General features: G+C 55.1%; 1 protein-coding gene across 4 annotated transcripts; it reads right to left on the reverse strand.

The window, feature by feature from the left end:
- Positions 1 to 1,468: 1,468 nt before the first annotated feature.
- FBXO31 (F-box protein 31) lies at positions 1,469 to 24,460 on the reverse strand. 4 transcript variants are annotated; one of them, XM_061548301.1, is made up of 12 exons: positions 24,262 to 24,460; positions 18,568 to 18,639; positions 16,683 to 16,769; positions 13,250 to 13,326; positions 11,561 to 11,728; positions 10,704 to 10,742; positions 10,510 to 10,584; positions 10,259 to 10,368; positions 9,580 to 9,733; positions 8,875 to 9,304; positions 7,852 to 8,302; positions 1,469 to 7,635 (listed from the first exon to the last, which is right to left on the reverse strand). In XM_061548301.1, the coding sequence occupies exons 1-12, from the start codon at positions 24,422 to 24,424 to the stop codon at positions 7,413 to 7,415; spliced, it is 2,049 nt and encodes a 682-aa protein (XP_061404285.1). In that variant the 5' UTR covers positions 24,425 to 24,460; the 3' UTR covers positions 1,469 to 7,412. The 4 variants fall into 4 exon arrangements, with proteins under 4 accessions (XP_061404285.1, XP_061404287.1, XP_061404286.1 ...); XM_061548303.1 differs by lacking the exon at positions 16,683 to 16,769; XM_061548302.1 differs by lacking the exon at positions 10,704 to 10,742.

Genomic DNA, 24,460 nt, shown 5'->3' on the forward strand with positions numbered 1-24,460 from the left:
TTACGATGACTGTGTGAATTAGTTTAATCGTGCCCGTGCACTAACGATCAAACGCGGTCCCGCGATGCTCTGATGTCGAGGGGCTGAGAGGGTTGTTTCGTGTTGTTTGTGGGTCATGGGTTGGTCAATGTCGTGGAGGAATTTGGAACTGGCATGAGGCCAGCACTGGATGCGGTGGAACGAGCAACGGGAGGTGGCTTGAGAAGAGGCCCAGACTGGAATTCATGGCCAAATCGCCCGGGATGTGCCCCAACTCGTCGAAGAGCTCGCAAGCCAAGCCGAGCTGAGCCTGGGAAGTACTTCGATTGTGCGTTCGCCGATTCGTCAAAGCGGCCGTTGTAGTTATCTTGATTTGAAGCGTTCGTGACTGCAGGAATCCATGCTCTTTCGTTCTTTCGGTAACGTCACGTAGGTATAAAATAAAATAAATCACGTTGTGTTGCGCCCGAAACGTCGTGATTTATTTTATTTTAAGCCTACGTGACTTTTCCGAAAGAACCAGAGTAGGGCCGTTGTCGGTCACAGACTGCGCTACGGCGATGTGAACAGCAGAGGGCGGCAGTGCAGCAACAGCCACTGCCCTCTGCTGAACCGCCATCTGTTTGCTCCCCTCTTTCACCAACCCGCAATGACCAACGCTGGCCAAATAAGGTCAAACGACCCGCACAGCGTGGGAGGCCCTTGTCCAGCAGTGGATTGATGAAGGGCGGTGCGTGTGCGTGTTCAATTCAGTCAAGAGTCGATCTTGACTAAAACTGAGCCATTGGGCCCGGTTCACACAGTGACTGCCCCAACCAATGACGGGCCAATTCTGCAGGGTGAACTGGTAAGCAATGGGCACGTTTTGTGTACGTGACAAACTTTACTAATTGGCTGTGTCTGGCGGTGGCGGGTTTAACGACACATTTGTATTTACGCGATCTAACCCCGCCCCTAAAAAAAACTCTTTCTATGTGTGATTCCATTTTACAGACGTAAATATCTGCTCGATTGTTGCATTTCCCTCCCATCGTCTCTCCTTCCCCAAGCTCCCACGATAATAACCCGGCGCAGTTCAGGAAACCGCGTTCAGCAGCACTCGTGTCTGGCACCGCCAGCAGCACGCAGCCCACAGCTCGCCCGCGTGTTGCAGCACTGGGACCTGCGTGCCCAGCGACTTGTTTAGGTTCAAGACACGCAGCACCAGCCGGTGTCGCGAGATGCCACACACAGAGACGTCTCTACTCCACCGCCCCCTGGTGACAGCCACCATCACCACCACCAACAACAACAACCACCACCGCCAGCAGCATCAGCATCGTTCCTTGACACCTCGTCCAGCCACGCAGCCCCCCCCCCCCCCCCATGGCAGGCAGGCCACGACGACACGCAGCCCCCCCCCCCCCCATGGCAGGCAGGCCACGGCGACACGCAGCCCCCCCCCCCCCCCCCCATGGCAGGCAGGCCATGGCGACACGCGCTTTGCAGGCTGCCCAACGGGGCGCTCCGTGGACGTTTTATTCAACAGAAATGCCACGCGCATTGCACATTCCAGCGGTGCGAGCGAACGAGCCGGCCGGAGTTCCGCTGTGGGGTGGGGACAAGACGGGGGGGGGGCGGGGGATGACAGCGATGGCCCCCCACAATTCCCTTGACCACCCCCTCCCCCCAGTATAGTGTTCATATCGCGATCAACCCCATCCTATAGACCTCGCTGGATGATGCGCGTGACACAGCAACCCATGTCTGTTTGTGAATGACGTCGGGGTGTGATTGGTGTGTCACAGACCATGTGGCAGAGCCACATCATATTCAGGGCTTCATTCCTTACGAATTTTTTTCCCCCGGATCGTATCTCTGCAGTACGGTTCCACGTGACGAGTAGCGAACGGCCATAGCGCGAGGTATTCTGGATACGGTGTGCCGGGTGGCCGACCCAGCTGAATCTAAATCCCGGGGTTTGCGTCCGCTGCGATGATGCAATACGCACGAGCCGGTTCGCGTGCCGTAACCGATCTCATGATTCGCGGTCACGGCTGGGAGGATGTTTAGTTTTGCCCTCGCGATGATCGTGGACTCTTTCCGCAGTCTGCAGGTACTCGGGCGGCGGACTGACGGCGTGAGCGCGCGAGGTAGAGGCGCCAATGTCCGCCAGGCGATCTCGCTCATCACCGCATCGCGAATTGCCGAATTGACGTCCTTCACGGGGAGACCAACGCTTCCTCAAACTTCACAACTCATGTCCCGGTGCCGCAGAGGCTATGTCCCAGTGGTTACTTACTGGTGTAGCACTGCCGTGTTACCGGTGTGTAACTGGTGTACTGGTGCGGTACTAGTGCGGTACTGGGGTGGGACCAACCTGGGACCTTGCCACCCATTGGGACTATCCCCACGGCTGAATGCAGGCGCACACCCAGCAGCCCAGCCAGGAGTGCGAGTGGCTGTGAATTAGGAGGTGCAAAGGTCACATAGATAACTACACTCATTAATTACGATACTATAAATATACATACACAGTGCATTGTAAACGCTGCCAAGCTCACCCCTCCCCCCGCCCCAGCCCCACTCCACACTCGCCGCCGTCACCGAGGTGGGGAGACGAGCTTCATGGACGCGCGCGCACGGGTACAAGAGACGGCCTCGCACAACTTGAGCTCTCACGGTCCCTGATTTTGCAGCGATCCACCCCCTCCACACAAAAAGAGTGTAACACTTCCCTGGGTTTCTTACTTGCCGTGCTGCCGCTGCCGTCGTGCGGTATTGCTGGGGTCGTGGAATCGAGCGCCAGGGCCCCCGTGCGCCCTGCACGTTCATTCCCTTGTCACAAAACGCATCGGCCCTGCGACGTTCGTCCGCCCTGCCCTGCCGCCTCGGTGAGCCAGACGGCGTTATTCACCCGGCTCCTACCGCTGCCGTTACGTTCACATGTGAACAGGGGGCGAAGTGTGAAAGCGGCAGTGCCGGGATGAGACGCTCTTCGTCCCAGAGGCCACGTCAACGGACTCGGTGCATGCCGCACACAAAGATCCCCCGTGCAGTCTTGACAGACTGTCGGGACAAGTGCTGTTAGCAAGCGCCTATGAAGGTCGGCACAGCACACGAGGGGGTAGGTCGCCCGCATCGCGCCCGGCCGCCTTTGTCTCCCTAGTGGCGATGTTACTCATTTGAGGCTGAGTCTACCTCGGGGAGGCCCAGGACCAGTTCAGATAATCGTCACCGTTGTTGGCCATGAACGAGAATCCAAGTCGGGTCGTCGGGTTTAAAGTGCAGCACGCTAATTCCTACACGAACACTCCCCATACACACACATATACACACAAACCAATAACAATAGTACTACCCACCAATCGTCACGAAGTGACGTTGCCATCACCATGGCGCCTATGCCAGGCCAGGTGCACTTTGAGGCCACGTGAAGTGTCGAAGGCTCGCTGACAGGTCATGTGACAGACCCAGGTGCCATGGGTTAACTGAAATCACTGGCAGATGCACCAGCTGTACCCCCTACTAGGGCTGAACGATTTGGGGGAAATATCTAATTGCGATTTTTCTGACAGATATTGCGATTGCGACTTGATTTGCGATAACCAAAAAATTAAGTCAAGCTTCAGCTCAATATTCATTGAGTAATAGATTTAAAACATGTGATGGAGCAATACCACATGGTACCATAAAAATATGAACTGCTCTTTATATTCTAATGCAAGGATGATAATTTAAAATATATTAATTGCTTCCAACATGTATTTATTAAAATGTTTAATTGAAATAGAACCAAATAGAACAATTGTTAAGTTACATAAATAAGGTTATAATAAATAAAAACAATTCCAATAATAAGACTTTTCAAATCGCAAAAAATCGCAGCCTTTGCGATTTGCTAATCGCAACGTTTCAAATTTCGATTTGAAATCGATTATTCGTTCAGCCCTACCCCCTACTGTGCCAACTTGCTGCATGTTAGCTGCCCGGGCTTCACTCATTGTTTTGAGCGTCACTCCTCTGCCCTCAGATGTTGTTGGAAGGCGACTGCGTTCAACGGCCCAGGAACATCCTTTACGAGCCTCTTTTATAGAGGCCAACCTTGACACCGTTGGTACCAGTCTTTGGCAAGTCCACTCAGCTCCACATCCTCTCGTACTGCATCAGTCCATCTCTTCTGCAGCCCATGTCATGCCATGTTTTACCCTATCTGGCCAAATGTAAGCTGCTTGGGCATGCGATGACTGGGCATGCAGGCTACATGACCCAGCCAACGCAGCATTGCCTGCCAGAGGAGCTGACTGATGGGAACATTTCCAGATCTTTCAAGGCTATGTGAGTTCCTCACACAATCCAGCCTGGTTAAACCCAGGATGGATTATAGGTAGGCCAGCCTGTTTCTAACCAGCACAGATTAGAGGGGTCCACGTTTCACAAGCATAGAGAAGGGATGGCATGACTGTGGCCGAGAAGACCCGAAGCTTCCTGTGGAGCGACGGACCAGGTAGCTTCCACACAGCATTACGCAACCGATGAAAATATAATGGCGCCCGATTCGGAGTGAGACCTCTGCTGTCACACCGGAGCTGGTCATAAGCACACTGCCCAGGTATGGAAAACGTTCCACTCCCTCCACAACTGTTCTATCACCAATGGGGAGCTGAGGGGGTGGAGCGTTTGGTGGCACAAAATACCCAGGCAAGTGCTTAGTTTTGGTGGGGCTGATGGTAAGACCTCACCTCTTCGTGGCACACTCCAGGTTCAGCAGCAGCGCCTCCAACTCCTCCTGTGAGTGAGCAGCAATCACCAAATAATCAGCATACATAACATGGTTGACCAATAGGGAGCCATCCCTCGACCGCACCTGGGCATCGATCAGCTTCTGACTGTATCTGTGCAAGATGGAAATTCCTCCGATACAGCCATGAAAACATTAAATAAAGTAGGAGCCAGAGGATATCCCTGTCACACCCCAAGGTGAACAGGAAATGGCTCTGACTCCTGGCCAAGTAGCTTTACCCAGGGCTGTCCACCATCATGAAGGCCCTTAATGATTGTGAGCAGAGAGTCAGGGACTCCAAAAGCACGAAGAACAGCTCAAACCCGTGGCCTGTTGATGGTATCATAGGCCTTGACCAGGTCAATAAAGCAGAGATGTTTGTTTTGCTAGAATTTCCTACACCTCTGCTGTAGCAAACAAACAGATAATATGGCATCTGTGCAAAACCGCCCTGGTCTGAAATCACATTGGGGCTCCAGATGCCTGTCCTCAGCGTGCCTGGTAAGGCAATGTTGAATAAATAATCCTTCCCAGGACCTTACCCAGCACACTCAGAAGAGAGATGCCCCTGTAGTTTGTACAATCTGTGCGGTCCCCCCTCTAAAAGAGGGGAGACCACCAGAGCATCCTTCCAATCCTGTAGAACCCATCCTGTGGTCCAGACAGTTGTGATGATGTCATGTAGGGCAGTCTGCACACAGATGCCACCCTCCCGTAGCATTTCGCTTGGGATAGTGTCTCTGCACGGTGCTTTTCCTGGTCTCAGACTCCGGATCGCCCCCCGTCTTTCATCCACAGATGGCACCTCAGCCAGCTACTCGGAAGGGGGGTGGCTACTTCTGCCAATATTTGAGACACGGCAGTCCTAGCAGGGTAGTCACCACCTTGCCCCACGACATGTTCTGGGCTGAGGGAATTCTCCTCCCCCAAGTCCTCACAGAAATGCTCTGCAAACCTGCATACCTGTTTCTGGGTGTCAGAAATCAGATCACTGTGCATTCCCTCAAGGATGGTGATAGGTGAGGCACTGCAAGTAACAGTTTTTATATAAATAGCGATTTGTGATTGCGGGCTACTGAGGCAAATTCCATCTCCTCAGCAACGTGCCCACCACTCATCCTTGCAGTGCCGCAAGGCTCTCCTAATCTCCATGTGAAGGCTGCGGCAAGCCTCCTCATCCTCCAATGTTGGATGTTGTAGACGATGGGAGTGGGCCTGTCACTTTCCACTCAACCAGCCGGAACACCTCCTCCTTCAGCCAGGGTCTCTGGGGAGGTCTGGACTGCATACCCAATGCAGCCATTGTAGCTGCATGAACCACAGTCCTGAACGTCACCCATTTCCCCTCAGCATCAGAAGGAGAGGGGGGGGGGCGATTACAACCTCAGCTGCAAGTGATGTTGAAATTCTTGCGTGCAACTATCCTCAGCTAGCTGAGACCAGACCAGTGTGGGTTTTAATGGGGTCCTAGATAGACACACACCGCCGGAGTGGACAAATGGCAGGCGCATCTTGCAGATAACAAGGCGATGGTGAGTGGGCAGATCAGCTCCACGGTAGGTCCTGGTGTCAAGGACTTGGGCCCGCATCCGCTGGTACCTAATTATATAGTCCAGCAGATGTTTTTGCTTAGACCAGGCATGCATCCATGATGTTGTGTGGATATGCCAATTCCGGAACAGTATTTTGTTAATTACAAGCCCATTGGCTGCACATAAGTCTAGCAGCCTCCTACCATTATGATTGAGCTGATCTGACCCATTCGTTCCGATCACTCCAACCCAAGTGTTTGCGTCATGACCCACTCGGGTCATGACGCAGACACCAACAGGACTCAAGGGGCCACTTGAGCTAGCACCTGGGACAGGAGGTTATAGAGGGACTCATCGGCCTTGTCTGCATCCCTCCACTGACGTTCATCTTCAGTGGGTCGAAAACAACCACCACCACCATTTCTCGCCTCTTGTTGATTGGGAAGTGAGCCCACAGTAACCTGGGACTTACAGCTTCCCACACCTCACCGCCACGCTCCCACATCCTCTTCATTATTTTGTTTAAAAGAAGTACCGCTCCCTGTTGTTTGGCAGTTTCCTGCCCCGAGTGGAGAACTGTCCACCCCTCATGATGACTGGAGTCAGAACCGGTCCACCGGGCCGCCTGTATTCCAGAGGTCCAGGCAGTACCAAGCCATCTTCCGACAGATAAGTGGCAGCCTCTCCTCCGCAACGAGAGTCCGAACATTCCAAGTGGCCAATCGCAGTGTTCTCCTGTTCCTGGAGAAACCCTGAGAGAGGGGGTTCAGTCTGGCTCTGCCAGATGGAGTTTGGCCAGAAGGCGTCATGAACGCCTTTTCCATACCCACACACACAGATGTGCTCGGACACTCACTGCCGTATCCCCTCTGCTGAAACATCGTATTATTGGAGCAGGAACATTCTGAAAGTGCTGGTATGGCGTGCCGTCGTACACTGGCACATTTACACCTCTGCTCGTGACATTTAATGGCTCGGGGCTCGTTCCGGCGAGAAGCACGGATTAAGGGGGGTGAGGGGGGGGGCACGCAGGAGGCCTACTCTATCTCCTCATCGCACACCCCCCCCCCCACTCCAGGCCTCCAGCTCTTCCCCTCGCCTGTTCGCGCGCACCCCTCTCCTCCTCCGCCCTCTGCCCATCATGCCGTCGCTGTCCTGAGCTCCTCAAGCATGGCCTCGAAGGCGGTGGCAGAGGGTGCCTGCGCGTTCATCAGCCGCTCGTGCACACGGCTGTACAGGCTGAACGAGTTGAGCTCCACCCACAGGAACCCGAAGGTGTCGTCGTCGAATGCCACGAAGATCCCGGGCGTGCGCTGCGGGCTCGTGAAGCCGTGCCCCGCGATCAGCCCCGTCCCGTAGAACCTGCGGGAGAATGGCGTGGGCGTCACAGTCGGCGGCGGCGATGGCGGTCGTCCGTTTCTCGACGCGCGGACGAGGCGCGCAGACGAAGCACGCGTGCTTGCGCAAATCGATCGCGAAGGCCGATGTCGCAGAGCGAAACGCGAGCGGCAAACTGCGTGGCCGGGCGCGGCGGCGTGCAGTGTACGCGGCGGCACGGCGGCACGGCGGCAAGCTCACCTGGCCCGGCAGGTGCGTGGGTAGTCGGTTTGCCGTGGAATGATCCCCATTGGCAGGTGGAACTCCTCCAGGTGAGCCTCTCCCTCCTCCTGCTCCTCTACCCCCCCAACCACCCCCTCGGCCTCCCACTGTGCCCTCCCCGCTGCTACCCTCTCGGCCCCCTCCTCCTCCACCACAGGCGCCATATCCGGCTGCCCACTCCGATCCTCGTCCAATCGCAGGTTCCTGCCACGTGCCCAGTCCTGCCGATCCCCAGAGTCGATTCCACGGGGGGGCTCCGCCTCCCAACGGGCGGTTCCAACGCCGACCCCGCCCACCGCGCCCGCCTCGTCGTCGTCGTCGTCGTCGAGCTGGTCCTCGACCCCTGCAGGCAGCGCCGGTGAGCCGTCTCGCCGAGGGGGGGGGGCGTCTGGAGCGACCCCCTCACGTCTCCCCTCCTCCGAGGGTCCTGCTGCTCCGGAGAAGACACGCACAGAGAAAGGGAGACGGTCAGTGCGCAGCCGTTTGCCGCTTCCATGCGCGAGTGAACTTTTATTTTCAAACCAGATTAAATCACCCCCGGCGCTGTGAGTTACATCATATTTTTTAAACAAATAGTACAACGAATCGGGTTATGAACAACGAGTCTAAAATACGATAGCAGAGGTATAGCATTTAGAATCTGGTGATTATTTTACGGTTCGCGTCGAAAATGCAGAATTTGAAGTGATTCTTGTCTCCGTGGGGAATGGCTGCAAGGTGCGGTGTGGCTGCGGTGCTACTTCAAGAGAGGCCCAACAGGAGGAGGGCGATTCACCCAAACCTGGAGTCACCTGCTAAGCCACTTCGTTGAGCCATCGTTTGTGGCCAGGTCGTTTTTGAGAACGTAATATTCTGATTCTGACTCTTGGAAAAGGGCGGTGCCGCCCTGTCAGTGCTATGCGGTGTAATCGCTTGAACGCGGCGCAGCTGAACACGGGAAACGTGGCCTGGCGCTCTACGTGATCGGGCGGGGTCGCTCCCATGCGCGGCGTGTCTCGGCACCTCGCCGCGACGGCCCACTCTGCGCCACGGGGTCCTGCGGCCGCTCCTCCTCCTGCCGCCGCTGCTGCTGCCGCGGAGACGCTGGGCACGGTCGTGGCCGGGAACCCCGGCCGGCGTGGACGCTCCCATCGCCACTAGGCCGAGCATCTCCACCGCCCTCCGCAACCTCCGCCGCATCACCACCACCCTCCTCCTCTTCAGGCAAGTCTCCTTCTCCTCGTCCTGCTCCCTCGGGCTCTGCCTCCCCTCTGCCCGCCGCCGGTCTGCGCTCACCGGCCGCTGCCTCCCTCTCGCGCTCCCTCTCCCAGATGGAGTTGACGATGCGAGACAGCTCCTCCATGTTGGACTGCTGCTCGAGGCTGCTCAGCGCCAGCGGGAGGGACAGGTCGACATCAAGCGTGAGCTGGCCGGCCGGCACGTTGGGGTCGCCCTGGGGGGGACAGAGGTGAGGGGGGGGGGGGGCACACACGCGGGTTCCGTGCCGATTTGGACAAAGGCGGAGGAGAGGCGTGGACTACGCAGGCACGGCCGTCCGATCCCCGGTCAATTACAAGATTGCACTCGGTGGCTTCGAGATCCTCCACGGACTCGCCCACACCAACCGCTCCATTTCCTCCCCTCTACGCCTCCTCCTCCTCCTTCTAAGGAGGAGGAGACCTCTTGTCGCGTCTGGAGGCCCGGGCGCTCCGCCACGCCGCCGCTCACCGTGATCTTGGTAACGCGCGCACGCCGCCCGCACACGCTCAGCATGACGATCTCCAGGCCGTGGCTCCCGTAGGCGCCCTTGAAGAGGCCGGGCGGCAGCGGCGAGTCGGGTCGCTCCGGAGGCAGGAAGATTCGCTTGTACGTGAGACAGTTGCTGCGGGGAAAACCAACAAACACATTTATAATTGCTCTGCCGGCTCATCTCTGGCAGCAACCTCCTTCTCAACGTGCAGCATAGCCCGTGGGCCCCAGGTTTGTGACCGATCTAACTGCATGAGTGGCAACAATCGGATAGTTTAGTCGGCATCTGGCTTCATGCGTCGTGTGGGAGTGTTCATCGCGTGCGTGGTCATTGTGCGAGAGCACTCATCTCGCGTGCGATCAGCGAGCGCAGTGCCGCCGTGCGTTGCGTCGCGATCGTATGTGCGCGCTCGTTGTGCGTGTTGTCGTGCGTGGATGGTCCTGGTGCGCGCGTGGCCGCGGTGCGTGCGCGGCCACGAGAGCATCGTGTTTGAGCAGTAACCGTGCCAGCGTGGTCACTGTGTGATAGGTCGTCCAGCGATCACGCGTGCGCGACCTCCTCGTGCCAGCTGTAGTCAGGCGCGCTTGTGTGCACGCATATGCACCCTCCGTCCCCTCACTCGTACCGGCTGTGTGCACCCTCCATGCCCTCACTCACTCGTACTGGCTGGTGTAGATGAACTTCATGAGGATGAGCTCCTGCGTGTGCTCGATGAAGATCTCCTCTAGCGTCTTCCCCCACTCGTCCTGCAGCCACGTGCGGAACTCCTGTGGTGGGGGGGGGGGGCAAACCAACATCGCGCGGTGGCGGGGGGGGGAAGAGTTAATTGTGGTCTTGTGGGGGGGTGGCGGCAGTGGTGGTGGTCAGTAGTTAGTGTTGGCAAGTGCGCAGGACTGCAAGATCCCCACCTCTTGCCGGCCGCCTGACATTCGGTGGAAGTCGGTCTGGATGCACTTGGTGGAAAATTCATCCTTTTTGTGAACCTGTGGTCATCGCACACACACGGCAGCGTTCATTAGGCAAGCGCCGCTTGGTCCACGGACGATTCGACGAACTGTCCATCAGTGGTGGAAATGCGAATGTGGAAGTGCCAGCATGAAACCTTTTCGTTCGGCAGCCCATGTTCACTGCCGTTTCCTTTCTGCGGAAACATCGTGGTATAGGATTGGGAACCGTTGCACGCATCCCGTGTGCATGTCTGGGTGTTCTGAGAACTGCCGGTTTGGCACATCTTCGTACAACGGCCCATTGCGACCACTAGTCACTATAGACTCCAAAGAATATATTTCTTTGTTTCTACACGCACAGTGGTAGACAGAGCACCTCTAGTGGCCACGGGGATCATGCGATCCCATCGTATACAATGTCCTCGCTATTCGAGGTGCACATCGTGACCTCACGAATCTTAATGTAACCGAATGGATGCACCCGCACGTGCCCTGTCCAGTTTGCCCGCTGGGACGGCTAACCCTGACCCCGCTGAAAATCCGTGGTCTCCATCGCGCCGTACAGGGATAACGTTTTTCATTATTGCTCACACAACCTCGTGGTTACTATGCACAGGGTAATGCACTTGTAGAGACGGAGCCATCGCATTCGCACCATTCAATCACCTGTCGATAGGAACTCAAGAGGGCCTTCAGAAATCGGCGCAGTATCTATACGCGCATGGATACTAACCCACGGGCCGTTGCCAATCCACTGCTGGATGAAGGCCTCCTTATGCTGCGTCCATCACGGGGGCGCTTAGCCATACTTCACCGTGCTCGACGAGTGCTGATCAGTGAAGGGAGAGTCCCAGGGCACCGTTTCGGCATCGCTCGCCACTTACGGTAGCTGCGGTTAGGGATCGAGCCCGTGTCGTCGGATTCATGGCCCAGCGTGTGTCGTGCATCCGACAACCCGGGAGCCGGTGTCGGCGTCGCGCGGTAGCCCCGGCGGTGCGACGCGGCGACGTACCCGGATGTGCCCGCGGTGGGGGCCGCTGTGGCCGTACATGCACTCCACCTCCGTGCGGTGGCGCTCCCAGAGGTGCACGCGAAACAAGGGCTTGCGCCGCATGGGGTCGCGCACGCACGGGTCGTGCGGCGGCAGGTACATCCAGCCAAAGATGAACAGCCCATCCACCTGGCGCCAGTAGCGGCGGGGGCGGCAGAGTGGGGGGGGGGGGGGGGGGGCTGTGAGCGTGCGGGAAGCCGGCAGGGATGTGTGCCTGTTACACTTCGGACGTGCCGCCCGCCCACCGTTGCGATTCGGTGAATTGCCGAAATTCTCAATATAATTTTTATAACTACGCTTGTTGACCCGGGAGAGCCTCGCTCGTGACTTGTGAAAAATAGCTTCATAGCCCATTGGATCCCTCCAGTCGGAATAAAGATTCTGATTCTGAGTCTCTAGACCCTGGGTTCACCATGCTAAGTCTTCACAGTAGCGGCTGGTGATTGCTACACGTTATCTTCCATTATGAAATGTTTCAAATTTGACAAATGTGGACCGCGGCGCCGCGACACAATGCCCTACCTCTTCTTCTAATGACGTCACGGGATATCCACTGTGAAACACACCGCGGCGTTAACCAGGACGGCCTGCCAGATGTGAACCTCGAACCTCCGTCACATGCGGCGAGTGCGCTACCGCTGAGCCCCGTCAACGCCTCGGGTCACGGTTTGATTTTTGTCTTTAATCATCGTGGTTAACGTAGTGCCTCTAGTGGCTGCAGTGAACCAATGACACGTACAGCGAAACCCTGTCAATCGCCACTGCTGGATGAAGGCCCCCCCCATACTGGTTAGCACGGGCTGATGGGTGGGGTGGGGGTTGGGGTGGTGTCACGATGGTTCTAAACTCACTGGGAAGCGACGTTCGCCGTGGCCGGAAACTAAACTCGGGTCGCTCGGTTCAGCGTGCAGCTCGCCAACCACTGCGCCACCGTTCAACGAGTAGGACATAAAGGTATTGACAGGAACAGATTCTCACACGCGTGAACTTTAATCGAAGGATCAATGATGCATCATTAGGCTCCTGCTGGTCAGCGCCCGCAAGCAACAGCCCCACCACCTCAACGGAGGCTGAATCGCGGTCACTGGATTATTAACTGAGTGTGTACGTGCACTGTGTGCGTGCGTGTGTGTGGGGAGCTTAGAGCCTGTGGGGAGCGGTGGGGCAGCGGTTAGTGCGCTACGAACCCGGTAACCCGAGTTCGATCCCCGCTCACGGCCTGGGCCTCCCCTAGGGCGACTCATTCTAAAATGAGTACTTGGTGCGGTGTATAAACATCGTCGGTGGGGAGATAAAGGCGGTCGGGCGTGGTGCTGGCCACCCACCACCTCATGTACCATGCCGGCATTTTTAGGTGCTCGCGAACAACGCTTGCCCCAAAAGTCTGTTAAGGTTAGAGGGTGGGATCTTTGTGGTGAGCACTAGTGTAGTGTTTATCGCACTGCACTATGAGCCCGGTGAGTTCGATTCCCGCTCTTGACCAACAACAGTGGCGAATATTTGAACTGATCCTGGGCCTCCCCTAGGTCGAATACCTGTAACAGTATTTATAATAAATATTGGGGAGACAAAGGTGACTGAGCGTGGCTACATGGGGAGTCTTTGTGTCTGTCTGCCCTCGCCCGCCTGGCCGCCCGCCTGCTCCCTTACCACCACGTTGAGGAGGCCACCGTAGGGGCCGATCAGCGGCTGCCAGAGCCCCAGGATGTGTCGGTAGGGGTGCAGCACTGCACACGTGCACCACACACAGCGCCCACAAATTACTCGCAAAGTACCTTGACTAGCAAAACACACAGCAATGGGGCCGCCTGCCCCCCCCCACTGCCAAAAAGCTGAGCAGGACCCTCCTGAAAACGTCTTGAGACTCGGGTTGCCACCTGTCTGGATTCCACCTGGACAGGCCGGGAATTGCTGAATGTGTTTGGGTGTCAGGAGTTGACTAGTGCAGAGATCTAGTGCCATTGCAGAGACCTCGTGGCATTGTAGAGATGTAGTGGCATTGTAGAGATGTACTGGCATTGTAGATATGTGGTGGCATTGTAGAGATGTAGTGGCATTGTAGAGATGTAGGGTGGGGCAGAGAGCTTGGGCATTGCAGATATACAGTGGCATTTCATTGACGTGGTGCTAACTGAGCAATGCTTCCAGGTATGGTCAACAGTGGATGAGGTGACAATCCTGGTCTTGAGACTCGGCGACACCTCGCCGATTGAACAAGCACAATGTAAAACTAAACTATTAACTTTTATTATTTTACCAGGTAAGGCCCACTGAGCTATATGGGTCTTTCATAAGCGACCTGCCCGCAAATGATATCTGAACGAAGTGACTTATCGCGTGGTAATTTCTGGCAACCAAATACTCTAAACGCGTGTGGAGGGAAAAACCGGAGGACCCGGAGAAAAATAACGCGACCACAGGGAGAGAGAGAGACACACGCAAACTCCAAATATACAGGGGTCAGGATCGGGATCGAACCCACGACCTCCTGTATACCAGGTGAGGTAGTTAACATTTTGAATTTAAAAAGAGTAACGAACGGCGTGTGAGCGACACCGCAGACACCGCCGAGTGGCGAAGCGAAGCCACGTCCGGTGAGCTCGGCACGGGGGGAAGAGAAGGGTTCGATCCCCACAGCAAGTGCGGCGTGAGTAGACGGATGGGGCCCTGCTAAACGCACGAATGTGACGTGAGGAATGCTGCTTAGCTGCTGCTGGCCGACTTTCCAGGGGCCGTGGGGACGTCGGCGCATCGGGCCGCACACTTTACTTTATACTGCGGCGCTGCAACCTGTAGCGCCTAAAAGTTACGAACTTTATGCCGCCTTAAACAGGGTTAGCCACCTGTTCCGGACAGTCCGGGTTTGACCCAGACGGTTAAGGATTTGGTGCCTGTAGTTTGTGTTTGGCAGCAGGAATTGACCTGTACTGAAACCTGGTAGTGGTATTTTGCTGTGTTGAACTTTATTGCAGTAAACTGCGCAGTTTTGATAACAGACCTCGGCTGACTGAGAAAGGACGGACTGGGTTCGTTGGGTCTGCGATGGGGAAGGTGGCGAAGCTAGTTCTAGACGACGGCTCACAATGTAGTCACCCAAGGCCACGTTAGGCTTCCGCAGTGTCTGCCAGGGCTACAGTCTCCAGCCTGGCTTTCAGATTCCCTTGCTTTTTGTTCTCTTCAGTCCTTCTAAATTAGCACTAATCCCACCCACCGTCTTGCTCATGTGTGTGCAACGGTAGGAGAGGGTGGGGGCGGATGACGCCGTTTGCCAAGGGTCACTGAGCTCCTGTGAGCTGACGTACAGGTCCCCCAACCCACAACAATGGGCAGCACTGCAGGCCACCTGCTGGGGCGCCACGTCCTGTGGACGAGCAGAGGCCTTTCTGCAGTCACAAAAGAAAAACATGCATCCCCTTTATATTCTAACAATAACACGCCTCGTTTGATTGAGGTGTGAAGGCCGGGGCTGTGGTGGTTAACAGGGTGGCTACAAACAGCTGGGCACCGGTGCTCGGAGGCTTCTCGAGACGAGGTGGCCCTGGCCGAGGGAATTTGGTGTGGGTGGGGTGGGTAGGGGTGGGGTGGGTAGGGGTGGGTAGGGGTGGGGTGGGTAGGGGTGGGATGGGGGGGTGGGTTGGGGGGGTGGTAGGGGACAGATGGGGGCTGCTTCCGGGTCCCCTGCAGACTCCAGAGGCAAACTAATGGGAAACAGCAGGGAGCCGGCAGGGTGACTCACCCGGCCACGACTCAGCACCACTCCACAACAAAAGCGTCTGCGCAAGAGACCACAGTGGCGGCTGGGACGTGGGGGGGGATAATTTTTTTTGAGGCGTCCCCTAATGGGAGGGACACTGTCGCGCCACGGGCCGCTCTTTGCACGGGGGGGGGGGAGGGGGGGACATGCGGGGAGAGATGAATGCAGACGCGGGGCGGGGAGCGAGCTCGTGTTTGTGTACGAGCGCCTAACGAGGAGCCGCTGCTGCGGCTGTGCGCGCGCAAACAAAGCAGCAGCAGCAGCGGCGGCGGCGGCGATGGAGGTGGTGGTGGTGGCAGCGTGCGCCTGTGAGGTGCGGCCGCGGAGAGGAATGCATTAATTGGACGCGGCTCCTGCAACCGTCAACACATTTTTCGAACGGCAAGTATCAGCCACGTGTGCCCATGCCAACGTTGAAGCCATTTCCTACCGACATGAGAATACATCCTTAACATGTATTGCACTTATAATTTACTCATTTATCCAGGAGAGCCGCACTGAGTCGCAGGACACTGTTTCAGGAGGGTCCTGGCACATATTCAGTTTGTTTAAAAATAAAGTACACATATGCACCGCAGTTAATATTATTTCTGGCCAAAAGTCAGAACGATTTCCTGCTCAAATTAGCACTGGTGCTCATCTCCCATTCACAGCCCCGAGCCAGTGGTGGAAGTTCCACGTTCCTATGACAACCATTGTTAACGTTTCCACAAAGCGGTGCTCACTTTATCGACTGGATGATTTCTCGCGTGTGATGGTAAATCTAAAGACAATGCAGGCATCTCTAACACGCGTGCTGCACGACCGCTCCTGACTCATTCCCAACCCACCAGTGGCTGGAATGGCCGAGCAGGGAAGCAGCAAGGGAAGCAGCAAGGGAAATGCTTTGGCAGGGAGTGTTAGGCGGCGGCCAAAGGGTCCATCATGCATGGGGCGAGCGGAGCTGTGTCGGTGGAAAACAAAGCATACGGCACTGCACACAAAGCAAAAGATCCCCAAATATAGCCTACAACGCACCGTTGGAGCAAGTGCTATTAGTGAGCACCTATTAAGACCAGTGGGTGGCCAGCACCACGCCTGGCCACCTTGGTATCCGCAGTGCTGATGTTTACACACCGCACCGCGTACTCACTTAATGCGACCTAGGGGAGAGCCCAAGACCAGGCCACATTTTCATCAATGATGATGGCCGTGAGCGAGAATCGAACTCGGGTTCGTAGCACAGCGCGCTAACCACTGCGCCACCGCCCCCTCCGCACAGGCAGACACACGCGCGCACGCAAGGAGGTGGGGGCATGCGTGGGGAGTAGAAAGCACACGGATACCTACAATGCACATAGACATCCCTGTAGGCCATGTTTTCGTACTCTGGGAGCAGTTTCATGTACTTCCCTGACTTGACTCTGGGGTTTACACCTACGTGGTGGGCAAAAACAGCAAGACGGCAGCAATCCATGTGCGACCCGAGCGACGCGTGGAGGCGAACAGCCGTCTCGGTGTCTCTGCTGTGGAGGAGGCTCGGCGACTCGGCGTGGCAGACGGGAGCCCTTTCAGAGCGGAGCGGCAGGCGTCTCGAGTTCCAGGTTCGCCCTGCAATCTGCTTGCGATGTAATTACGCGTTGCGTTGTGTTTACGCCCTGCCCGAGTGTCTTCCCGCGTTAGCCCCCAAACGCTCGTCCACCAAACTCTGGAACGGTCGCAAGTGCCGTGAACGCAGCGGCATGGCGTGGTTGGCACGGGCGGTGGTAATCGGAATTAAATTCTCCCCACTTCCCCTCCACCCTGTACAATCCCCCCTCCTTTTTAGCTCGGCGTCTTGGCCCTCCTGGGGCATAGAATCCTGAATAGTTGCACGGCCTGCACACGTGCTGTATGCACTGCACACGTGCTGTATGCACTGCACACGTGCTGTATGCACTGCACACGTGCTGTATGCACTGCACGCGGATGCTGTGACACGAATGACAATCGGTCTCCGTCTCCACGGCGAATCGCAGCAGGATGGTTTTGGAATGGTCACGATGAGAAAACAACTTATTTGCTCGGAATACTTTGTGATGGGCCGAAATATTCGGGAGCGTTGATTTAGTCGGGATTTAGTCTGGCTGCGAGCGTTGGGAAAATAACCAAGGACACAATGGGGGCATCGTGCATTTGCGACACGCACACAGAGATGCACGCACTCCGCTCCAGCAACGTCCATGTTTGCACAGGGCAACCCTCCCCTATTCACGCTCACACAAGGGGTCACCTTTGTGGAGAGTAACGATCTCTATTGTGAATAGCTAAGTGCTTCAGATTGTGTAACCGTAGAAGCATCCACCCAAAACTATTTATATTTTTATACCAGGTAAGGCCCACAGAGCTGTATAGCTCTTTTTCAGAAGTGACCTGGCCACAAAGATAGCTCAACGAAGTGGCTTATTATGTGAAAAATGATAGCAGCCAATTACTCTAAACGTGTGATGTTGATTCTAAATGTGCAGGGAAAAACCGGAGGACCCGGAGAAAAATTCACACGACCACGGGGAGAACATACAAACTCCAAATATACAGGCACGAGGGTCGGGATCGAACCCACAATCTCTTGTATACCAAGCAAGGTAGTTCACATCTCTCCACCATGGCACCAGATATGTGAATCAGGTGAAATGCCTGCTTATTTATTTCGTATTTTTGGTAGTTTTCTATTTTCATATTTCTACAATAACAGAGGAGACTGCAGTGTCAAAGCGAATGCTCGGATTTGCGGTTCCGGCACTGGAGGTGCGAACAGACGACTGCTGTCCATGCCGCCGTGCGGGAGCCAGGCGGTCACCGCGACCCACGCCATCAACCACGCCGCCGCTCTGCGACCATGTGGGCAGCAGATGTGTGTTCATGTGTGCAGCAGATGTGTGTTCATGTGGACAGCAGATGTGTGTTCATGTGGGCAGGGCGTGGGCGTGAGGTGCAGCGGGCAAGAGTGAACGCGGCGGCGTGTGGGCATGAGTAAAGGATGGTCTGGGAGTGAGTGAGGAGGGGGACAGCGAGCGACAGCGAGTGAGGAGGGCTGAGTGAGAGCGCTTGCAGCGGGCACCGTATGTCCGTGAACGGAGTGAGGAGCAGAGTGTACGGGTCAGTGAGGGAGCAGGAAGCGGTCCGGGAGTGAGTGACGAGGGGCTCGGTGTGGGAGTGAGCGAGGCGCAGCGTGTGAGTGCGTGAGATCACCCACGTTTGATGTAGAGGTCGCGGAACGCCATCCCCGTCGCCTCCATGGCGTGCAGGTCCTCTTGCACACCGTACTCTGTCACAGGCGGCACAACGTGCCGGTGGGACGGCGGCTGGCGCTACAGCCGGCGGCACAGTCGGTGACCTCACTACAACTGGATTGTCTACCGCTGGCTCTTCTTTCGTGGCTAGTGCAGCTCATGATGCAGATAGTTCGACAGCTTGTGCTACAGCGGTTCAGCTGCTCCACTGCACTCCACCCAGGTTTTGTGGTTCAAGCGTGTAGTGATCCGTTGGCTAACATCCAATTGTAATTTTTTTTCCGAAATTGGCATAGATTTGGACGCGTAAACGTCAATGTTTTTCGTTGCGTATGTTGTAATGGTTTTACATGAACCGTCCCCCGCCACTAGAGGCCGCTATATTCAAAATGTAACATTAAACAAATCTTTAAATCGTGACAACTCACTGATTCGCACCATAGGCGGAGTGTGACAATTCTTGTGCGATCCATCGTTTCACAACAGACCGTGTCACTTGACAGTGCAAACTGAGCAGAGCGGAACTTTGTTTATTTGGAAACAATAAGAATAAGAACCTACGCCATTGACAGCATTATCACGAAAGATAATACCCCTTTAGTGTATTTACTTTAAAACAAGAGTCGCTCAGCACGGCCCCAGAGGCCCAAAGCGTCAAGTGGCCAAAATGTTGTAGATTAAATTGAAAATAACAACACAGGGTTTTCAGCGCCACCGAGAGAGAACACAGATTGACGCATTTCGATCGACCGGGCTACCTTGGGAAAGGAACCCACTCAATGGAAAATGTTGTCCGACGGCTGAAGGCCGGTCTTCCAAAACATCAGCTTTTCCATTCGTTAGTGGCAGTAAAAGCGCGACTATTTGTATGTATGTTGAAATTCTTTCGCACGATATGGTGTGGACCGCGCTAATTGGTTGCATATGTACGGTGCGAAAGACGTTCAACATACATACAAGGATTACAAACAAAACACAAAAATCAGTTCTAAAGAAATGTTTTATATCAAGATTTAGAAGTGCATAGCGCCAGTGGCTTCCGAATATCGGGAGAGCGTTCCAGACGGCCGAAGAAGCGCACCTGAAAGCACGCGATGCGGTGACCGTCTTTGTTCGACGTTTAGCCAAAAGCCGCCGTGAGGATAACCGGAGTTTGCGTGGCGGTTTATGCTCCCTGACGAGATGAGCAAGCTATTGTGGTTTATTTGTGGCTTATTTGTGGCAAGCACTTTGTGTGTGAGGAGTGCGGCCTTTAGACATCGTGTTAACTCCTTGCATGAGTGTTGCTAGGTGCAGGGAACTAAATCTGACGAGTTGCACCGCCCACAGGCCACGCACAGCTACATTCACAGTGAACCCAACGACACACGCACGCAACTACAGGGGACTCCTCTGCCTACAGACATTCTACTTACGAACTTTCAGAGATACGAACAAACCTGTCCAAATGTCCAGTTGCCTGTTCGGACTGAGAGTCGTAAGTTTAACCACCGCGCAATATGTGGCGGCGTCTACATCTGCAGAACGTGAAGAACCAGTGGCATCTACGTCTACAGGAGATTATACAACCTTTAACGCCATTCCCCGTGTTCAGTGTACATGCCGTACAACGTGTTTGGAATCGACAGGAGTAAAGTTGGACTTAGGGGCCGTCCATAAATGACATCACGCACCTGGGGGGAGGGGGGTCAGACATTTGTGACGATGTGTGACGAGGGGGGGGGGTGATAAATGTGACGTCACATCAAAATGCGCAACTTAAAATAAATATAGACAACACGTTCTACTTAATTAAAAATAGACTTTTTAATACATGTTTTCTCCTACGACATCAGAGTGCAGCGCCACATTAAATACGCACTACAATGACAATAGTTTAAAGCGATTTTAAGCATGTTATATTTTCTTAAATGGAAATATGGTTTTGAGATGGGGGGGGGGGTGGCAGAGCTTTGTGACGTCATATTTGAGGGGGGGGGGGTCTGACTCTTTGTGACGCCATGTGAAGAGGGGGGGGGGGGGTCAAAAATCGTCCAAAATTGCATGAAGTCATTTATAGACGGCCCCTTACGAAGAAATCGACTTACGAACAGACCTCTGGAACCTAACTCGTTCGTAAGTAGAGGACTCCCTGCACCGAAACACACTCTCTGCCCAAGTCAGCCTCGAGACTTCCCTTGTACCCCTGCGACCGGCTGCCCCCTGGCTGCAAAAAAAACGTGCCCTCTTTCTTGTGCAACGTCTTGAGATGCAGTTACATGTCGGCGTTAGGAGACTCCAACGTGTTGTCAATCTCTGGTGCATCTTTCTTCATACCGATGTTGTGTGTTTAGTCTGTTGTCCCCCCCCCGCACCTCCCATTAGCACGCTTGGCTACGTACGGAGCGAAGAAGTTCAACATACACACATATCCAGCTCTTACGGGTCTCTGTCATTGTCTCGCTATATCTCGGTGGCTTTGTATATTATGCTTTATGAGGGCAATCTAATTATCATGCGTCTCAGAAATAGCTCGCTTCATACGCTACAGTGATTTTGATGGAGCAGCCACCTGATGACGGAGGCTTGTGTTGCCTTCGAAACGTCGTGATTTGTTCTAATTTAGTTGTTTTAATTTTAATTTATTTTATTCTGTTTTTTACCTACGTGACTTTACCGAAAAAACCAAAGAGGATGGATCCTTGCAGTCACGAAAACTTCAAATCTAGAAGAGTCGAATTATCATTTAAATGTTAATTCCACCACTTGTGACTCAATACAGTAATTTCATCTGGTAAGGCCCATTGAGCTTAACAAACAGCGTCGCAAGAACGACCAGAGTTAACTCAAGTAGCAGCTTAATCTCACACAACGGCATTACTCTACATCGATCTTTCCATGACATACAAATTGTTCGATTTGCATCTTTGCCTGCCACAATCCAACTTCATTTGATTGGCCGTGTCGGGTGGCGGAGGGTAACACTTGAAAATCGCAAAACCCACACGATCTAAAGGGCCGTCCATAAATGACGTCACGCACCTTGGGGGGGGGGGGGGTTAGACATTTGTGACGATGTGTGACGAGGGGAGGGGGTGAGAAATGTGACGTCACATCAAAATGCGCAACTTTAAATAAATATAGACAACACGTTCTACTTCATTAAATAGACTTTTTAATGTTTTCTCCTACAACATCAGAGTGCAGCGCCACATTAAATGCGCACTACAATGACAATAGTTTAAAGCAATTTGAAGCATGTTTTATTTGGGGGGGGGGGCAGAGCTTTGTGACGTCATGTTTGAGGGGGTCTGACTTTTTATTGACGCCGTGTGACGAGGGGGGGTGGGGTCAAATCGCGTGACGTCATTTATGGACGGCCCCTAACCCAGAATAAACATTATGAATCATCACGGTATGATGTTTTATGAACTTTATTCCTGAAATCTCAGTGACGCTGTTCCAACCCAAGGGTTTGGATCCATTCCTGTACTGTACACAATGACGACGGTCTCGCCCACTTGTCACCTCCAGTCAACACCCCCCCCCCCCTCCAGAGGGAATGGTCTCACCCACTTGTCACCTCCAGTCAACACCCCCCCCCCCTCCAGAGGGAATGGTCTCACCCACTTGTCACCTCCAGTCAACACGAACACCCCCCCCCCTCCAGAGGGAATGGTCTCACCCACTTGTCACCTCCAGTCAACACCCCCCCCCCCCCCTCCAGAGGGAATGGTCTCACCCACTTGTCATCTCCAGTCAACACCCCCCCCCCCTCCAGAGGGAATGGTCTCACCCACTTGTCACCTCCAGTCAATACGAACACCCCCCTCCCTCCAGAGGGAATGGTCTCACCCACTTGTCATCTCAAGTCACACGAACACCCCCCCCCCTCCAGAGGGAATGGTCTCACCCACTTGTCATCTCAAGTCAACACGAACACCCCCTCCAGAAGGAATGGTCTCACCCACTTGTCACTGAAGTCAACACGAACACCCCCCCCCCCCTCCAGAGGGAATGGTCTCACCCACTTGTCATCTCAAGTCAACACGAACACCCCCCCCCCTCCAGAGGGAATGGTCTCACCCACTTGTCATCTCAAGTCAACACGAACACCCCCCCCCCCCTCCAGAGGGAATGGTCTCACCCACTTGTCATCTCAAGTCAACACGAACACCCCCCCCCCCTCCAGAGGGAATGGTCTCACCCACTTGTCATCTCAAGTCAACACGAACACCCCCCCCCCTCCAGAGGGAATGGTCTCACCCACTTGTCATCTCCAGTCAACACGAACACCCCCCCCCCCCTCCAGAGGGAATGGTCTCACCCACTTGTCATCTCAAGTCAACACGAACACCCCCTCCAGAGGGAATGGTCTCACCCACTTGTCATCTCAAGTCAACACGAACACCCCCCCCCCTCCAGAGGGAATGGTCTCACCCACTTGTCATCTCAAGTTAACACGAACACCCCCCCCCCTCCAGAGGGAATGGTCTCACCCACTTGTCATCTCAAGTCAACACGAACACCCCCTCCAGAGGGAATGGTCTCACCCACTTGTCATCTGAAGTCAACACGAACACCCCCCCCCCTCCAGAGGGAATTGTCTCACCCACTTGTCATCTCCAGTCAACACGAACACCCCCCCCCCCCCCCAGAGGGAATGGTCTCACCCACTTGCATCTCAAGTCAACACGACACCCCCTCCAGAGGTGGTCTCACCCACTTGTCATCTCAAGTCAACACGAACACCCCCCCCCCCTCCAGAGGAATGTCTCACCCACGTCATCTCAAGTTAACACGAACACCCCCCCCCCTCCAGAGGGAATGGTCTCACCCACTTGTCATCTCAATCACACAACACCCCCTCCAGAGGGAATGGTCTCACCCACTTGTCATCTCAAGTCAACACGAACCCCCCCCCCCTCCAGAGGGAATTGTCTCACCCACTTGTCATCTCCAGTCAACACGAACACCCCCCCCCCCCCCCCAGAGGGAATGGTCTCACCCACTTGTCATCTCAATCAACACGAACACCCCCTCCGAGGGAATGGTCTCACCCACTTGTCATCTCAAGTCAACACGAACACCCCCCCCCCCCAGAGGGAATGTCTCACCCCTTGTCATCTCCAGTCAACACGAACACCCCCCCCCCCCTCCAGAGGGAATGGTCTCACCCACTTGTCATCTCAAGTCAACACGAACACCCCCTCCAGAGGGAATGGTCTCACCCACTTGTCATCTCAAGTCAACACGAACACCCCCCCCCCTCCAGAGGGAATTGTCTCACCCACTTGTCATCTCCAGTCAACACGAACACCCCCCCCCCCCCTCCAGAGGGAATGGTCTCACCCACTTGTCATCTCAAGTCAACACGAACACCCCCCCCCCTCCAGAGGGAATGCTCTCGCCCCTCACCCACTTCCTGCGTCAATGAACTCGCGGCAACATCTCCCGCAGACTCTGGAAGGGAAGCAGGCGAGACCATTCACAAGCAGGGGGGGCGTAGAATGACATTTACTTTTAGAGTCGAGTGCGAATGGTCTCACTAACATCCCTCGAGATTTAATGGTCTCGTCCGATTCGTGCTGAGCGGGGCTGAGGGGCGGGGCTAATGGAGATGAGAGCGAGTGGGGGGGGGGGGAATGGGGTGTGAGGGGCGGGGTTGTCTCCGCTACCTTCCTCGCAGCGGCGGCGCCACACGGAGTCGGTTAAGGCAACGCGGCGCAGCGCGCGGCACGAAGCCGCCACGGCGGGGAGGCAGCGGCCGGGCAGCAGCGCCACGACGTGAACCAGCAGCTCCGGGGGAAGCCTCAGCAAGGGAGCGTCACTTCCCGCCATCTTCACGCGAGCCCCGCCCCTCACCCCTCTCCCCCA

The sequence above is a fragment of the Lethenteron reissneri genome, chromosome 9, assembly GCF_015708825.2.
Source record: "Lethenteron reissneri isolate LAM-NWPU_2019-01 chromosome 9, ASM1570882v1, whole genome shotgun sequence".
Taxonomy (NCBI): domain Eukaryota; kingdom Metazoa; phylum Chordata; class Hyperoartia; order Petromyzontiformes; family Petromyzontidae; genus Lethenteron; species Lethenteron reissneri.

Excerpts from the sequence above, each read along its gene's own strand:
- FBXO31 (XM_061548301.1), bottom strand. The coding sequence starts at position 24,424 with ATGGCGGGAAGTGACGCTCCCTTGCTGAGGCTTCCCCCGGAGCTGCTG. Across the intron at positions 18,640-24,261 it reads GCGCCGCCGCTGCGAGGAAG|AGTACGGTGTGCAAGAGGAC; the intron begins GTAGCGGAGACA and ends CGCCTGTGACAG. Across the intron at positions 9,734-10,258 it reads ATCTACACCAGCCAGTACGA|CAACTGTCTCACGTACAAGC; the intron begins GTGAGTGAGGGC and ends TTTTCCCCGCAG.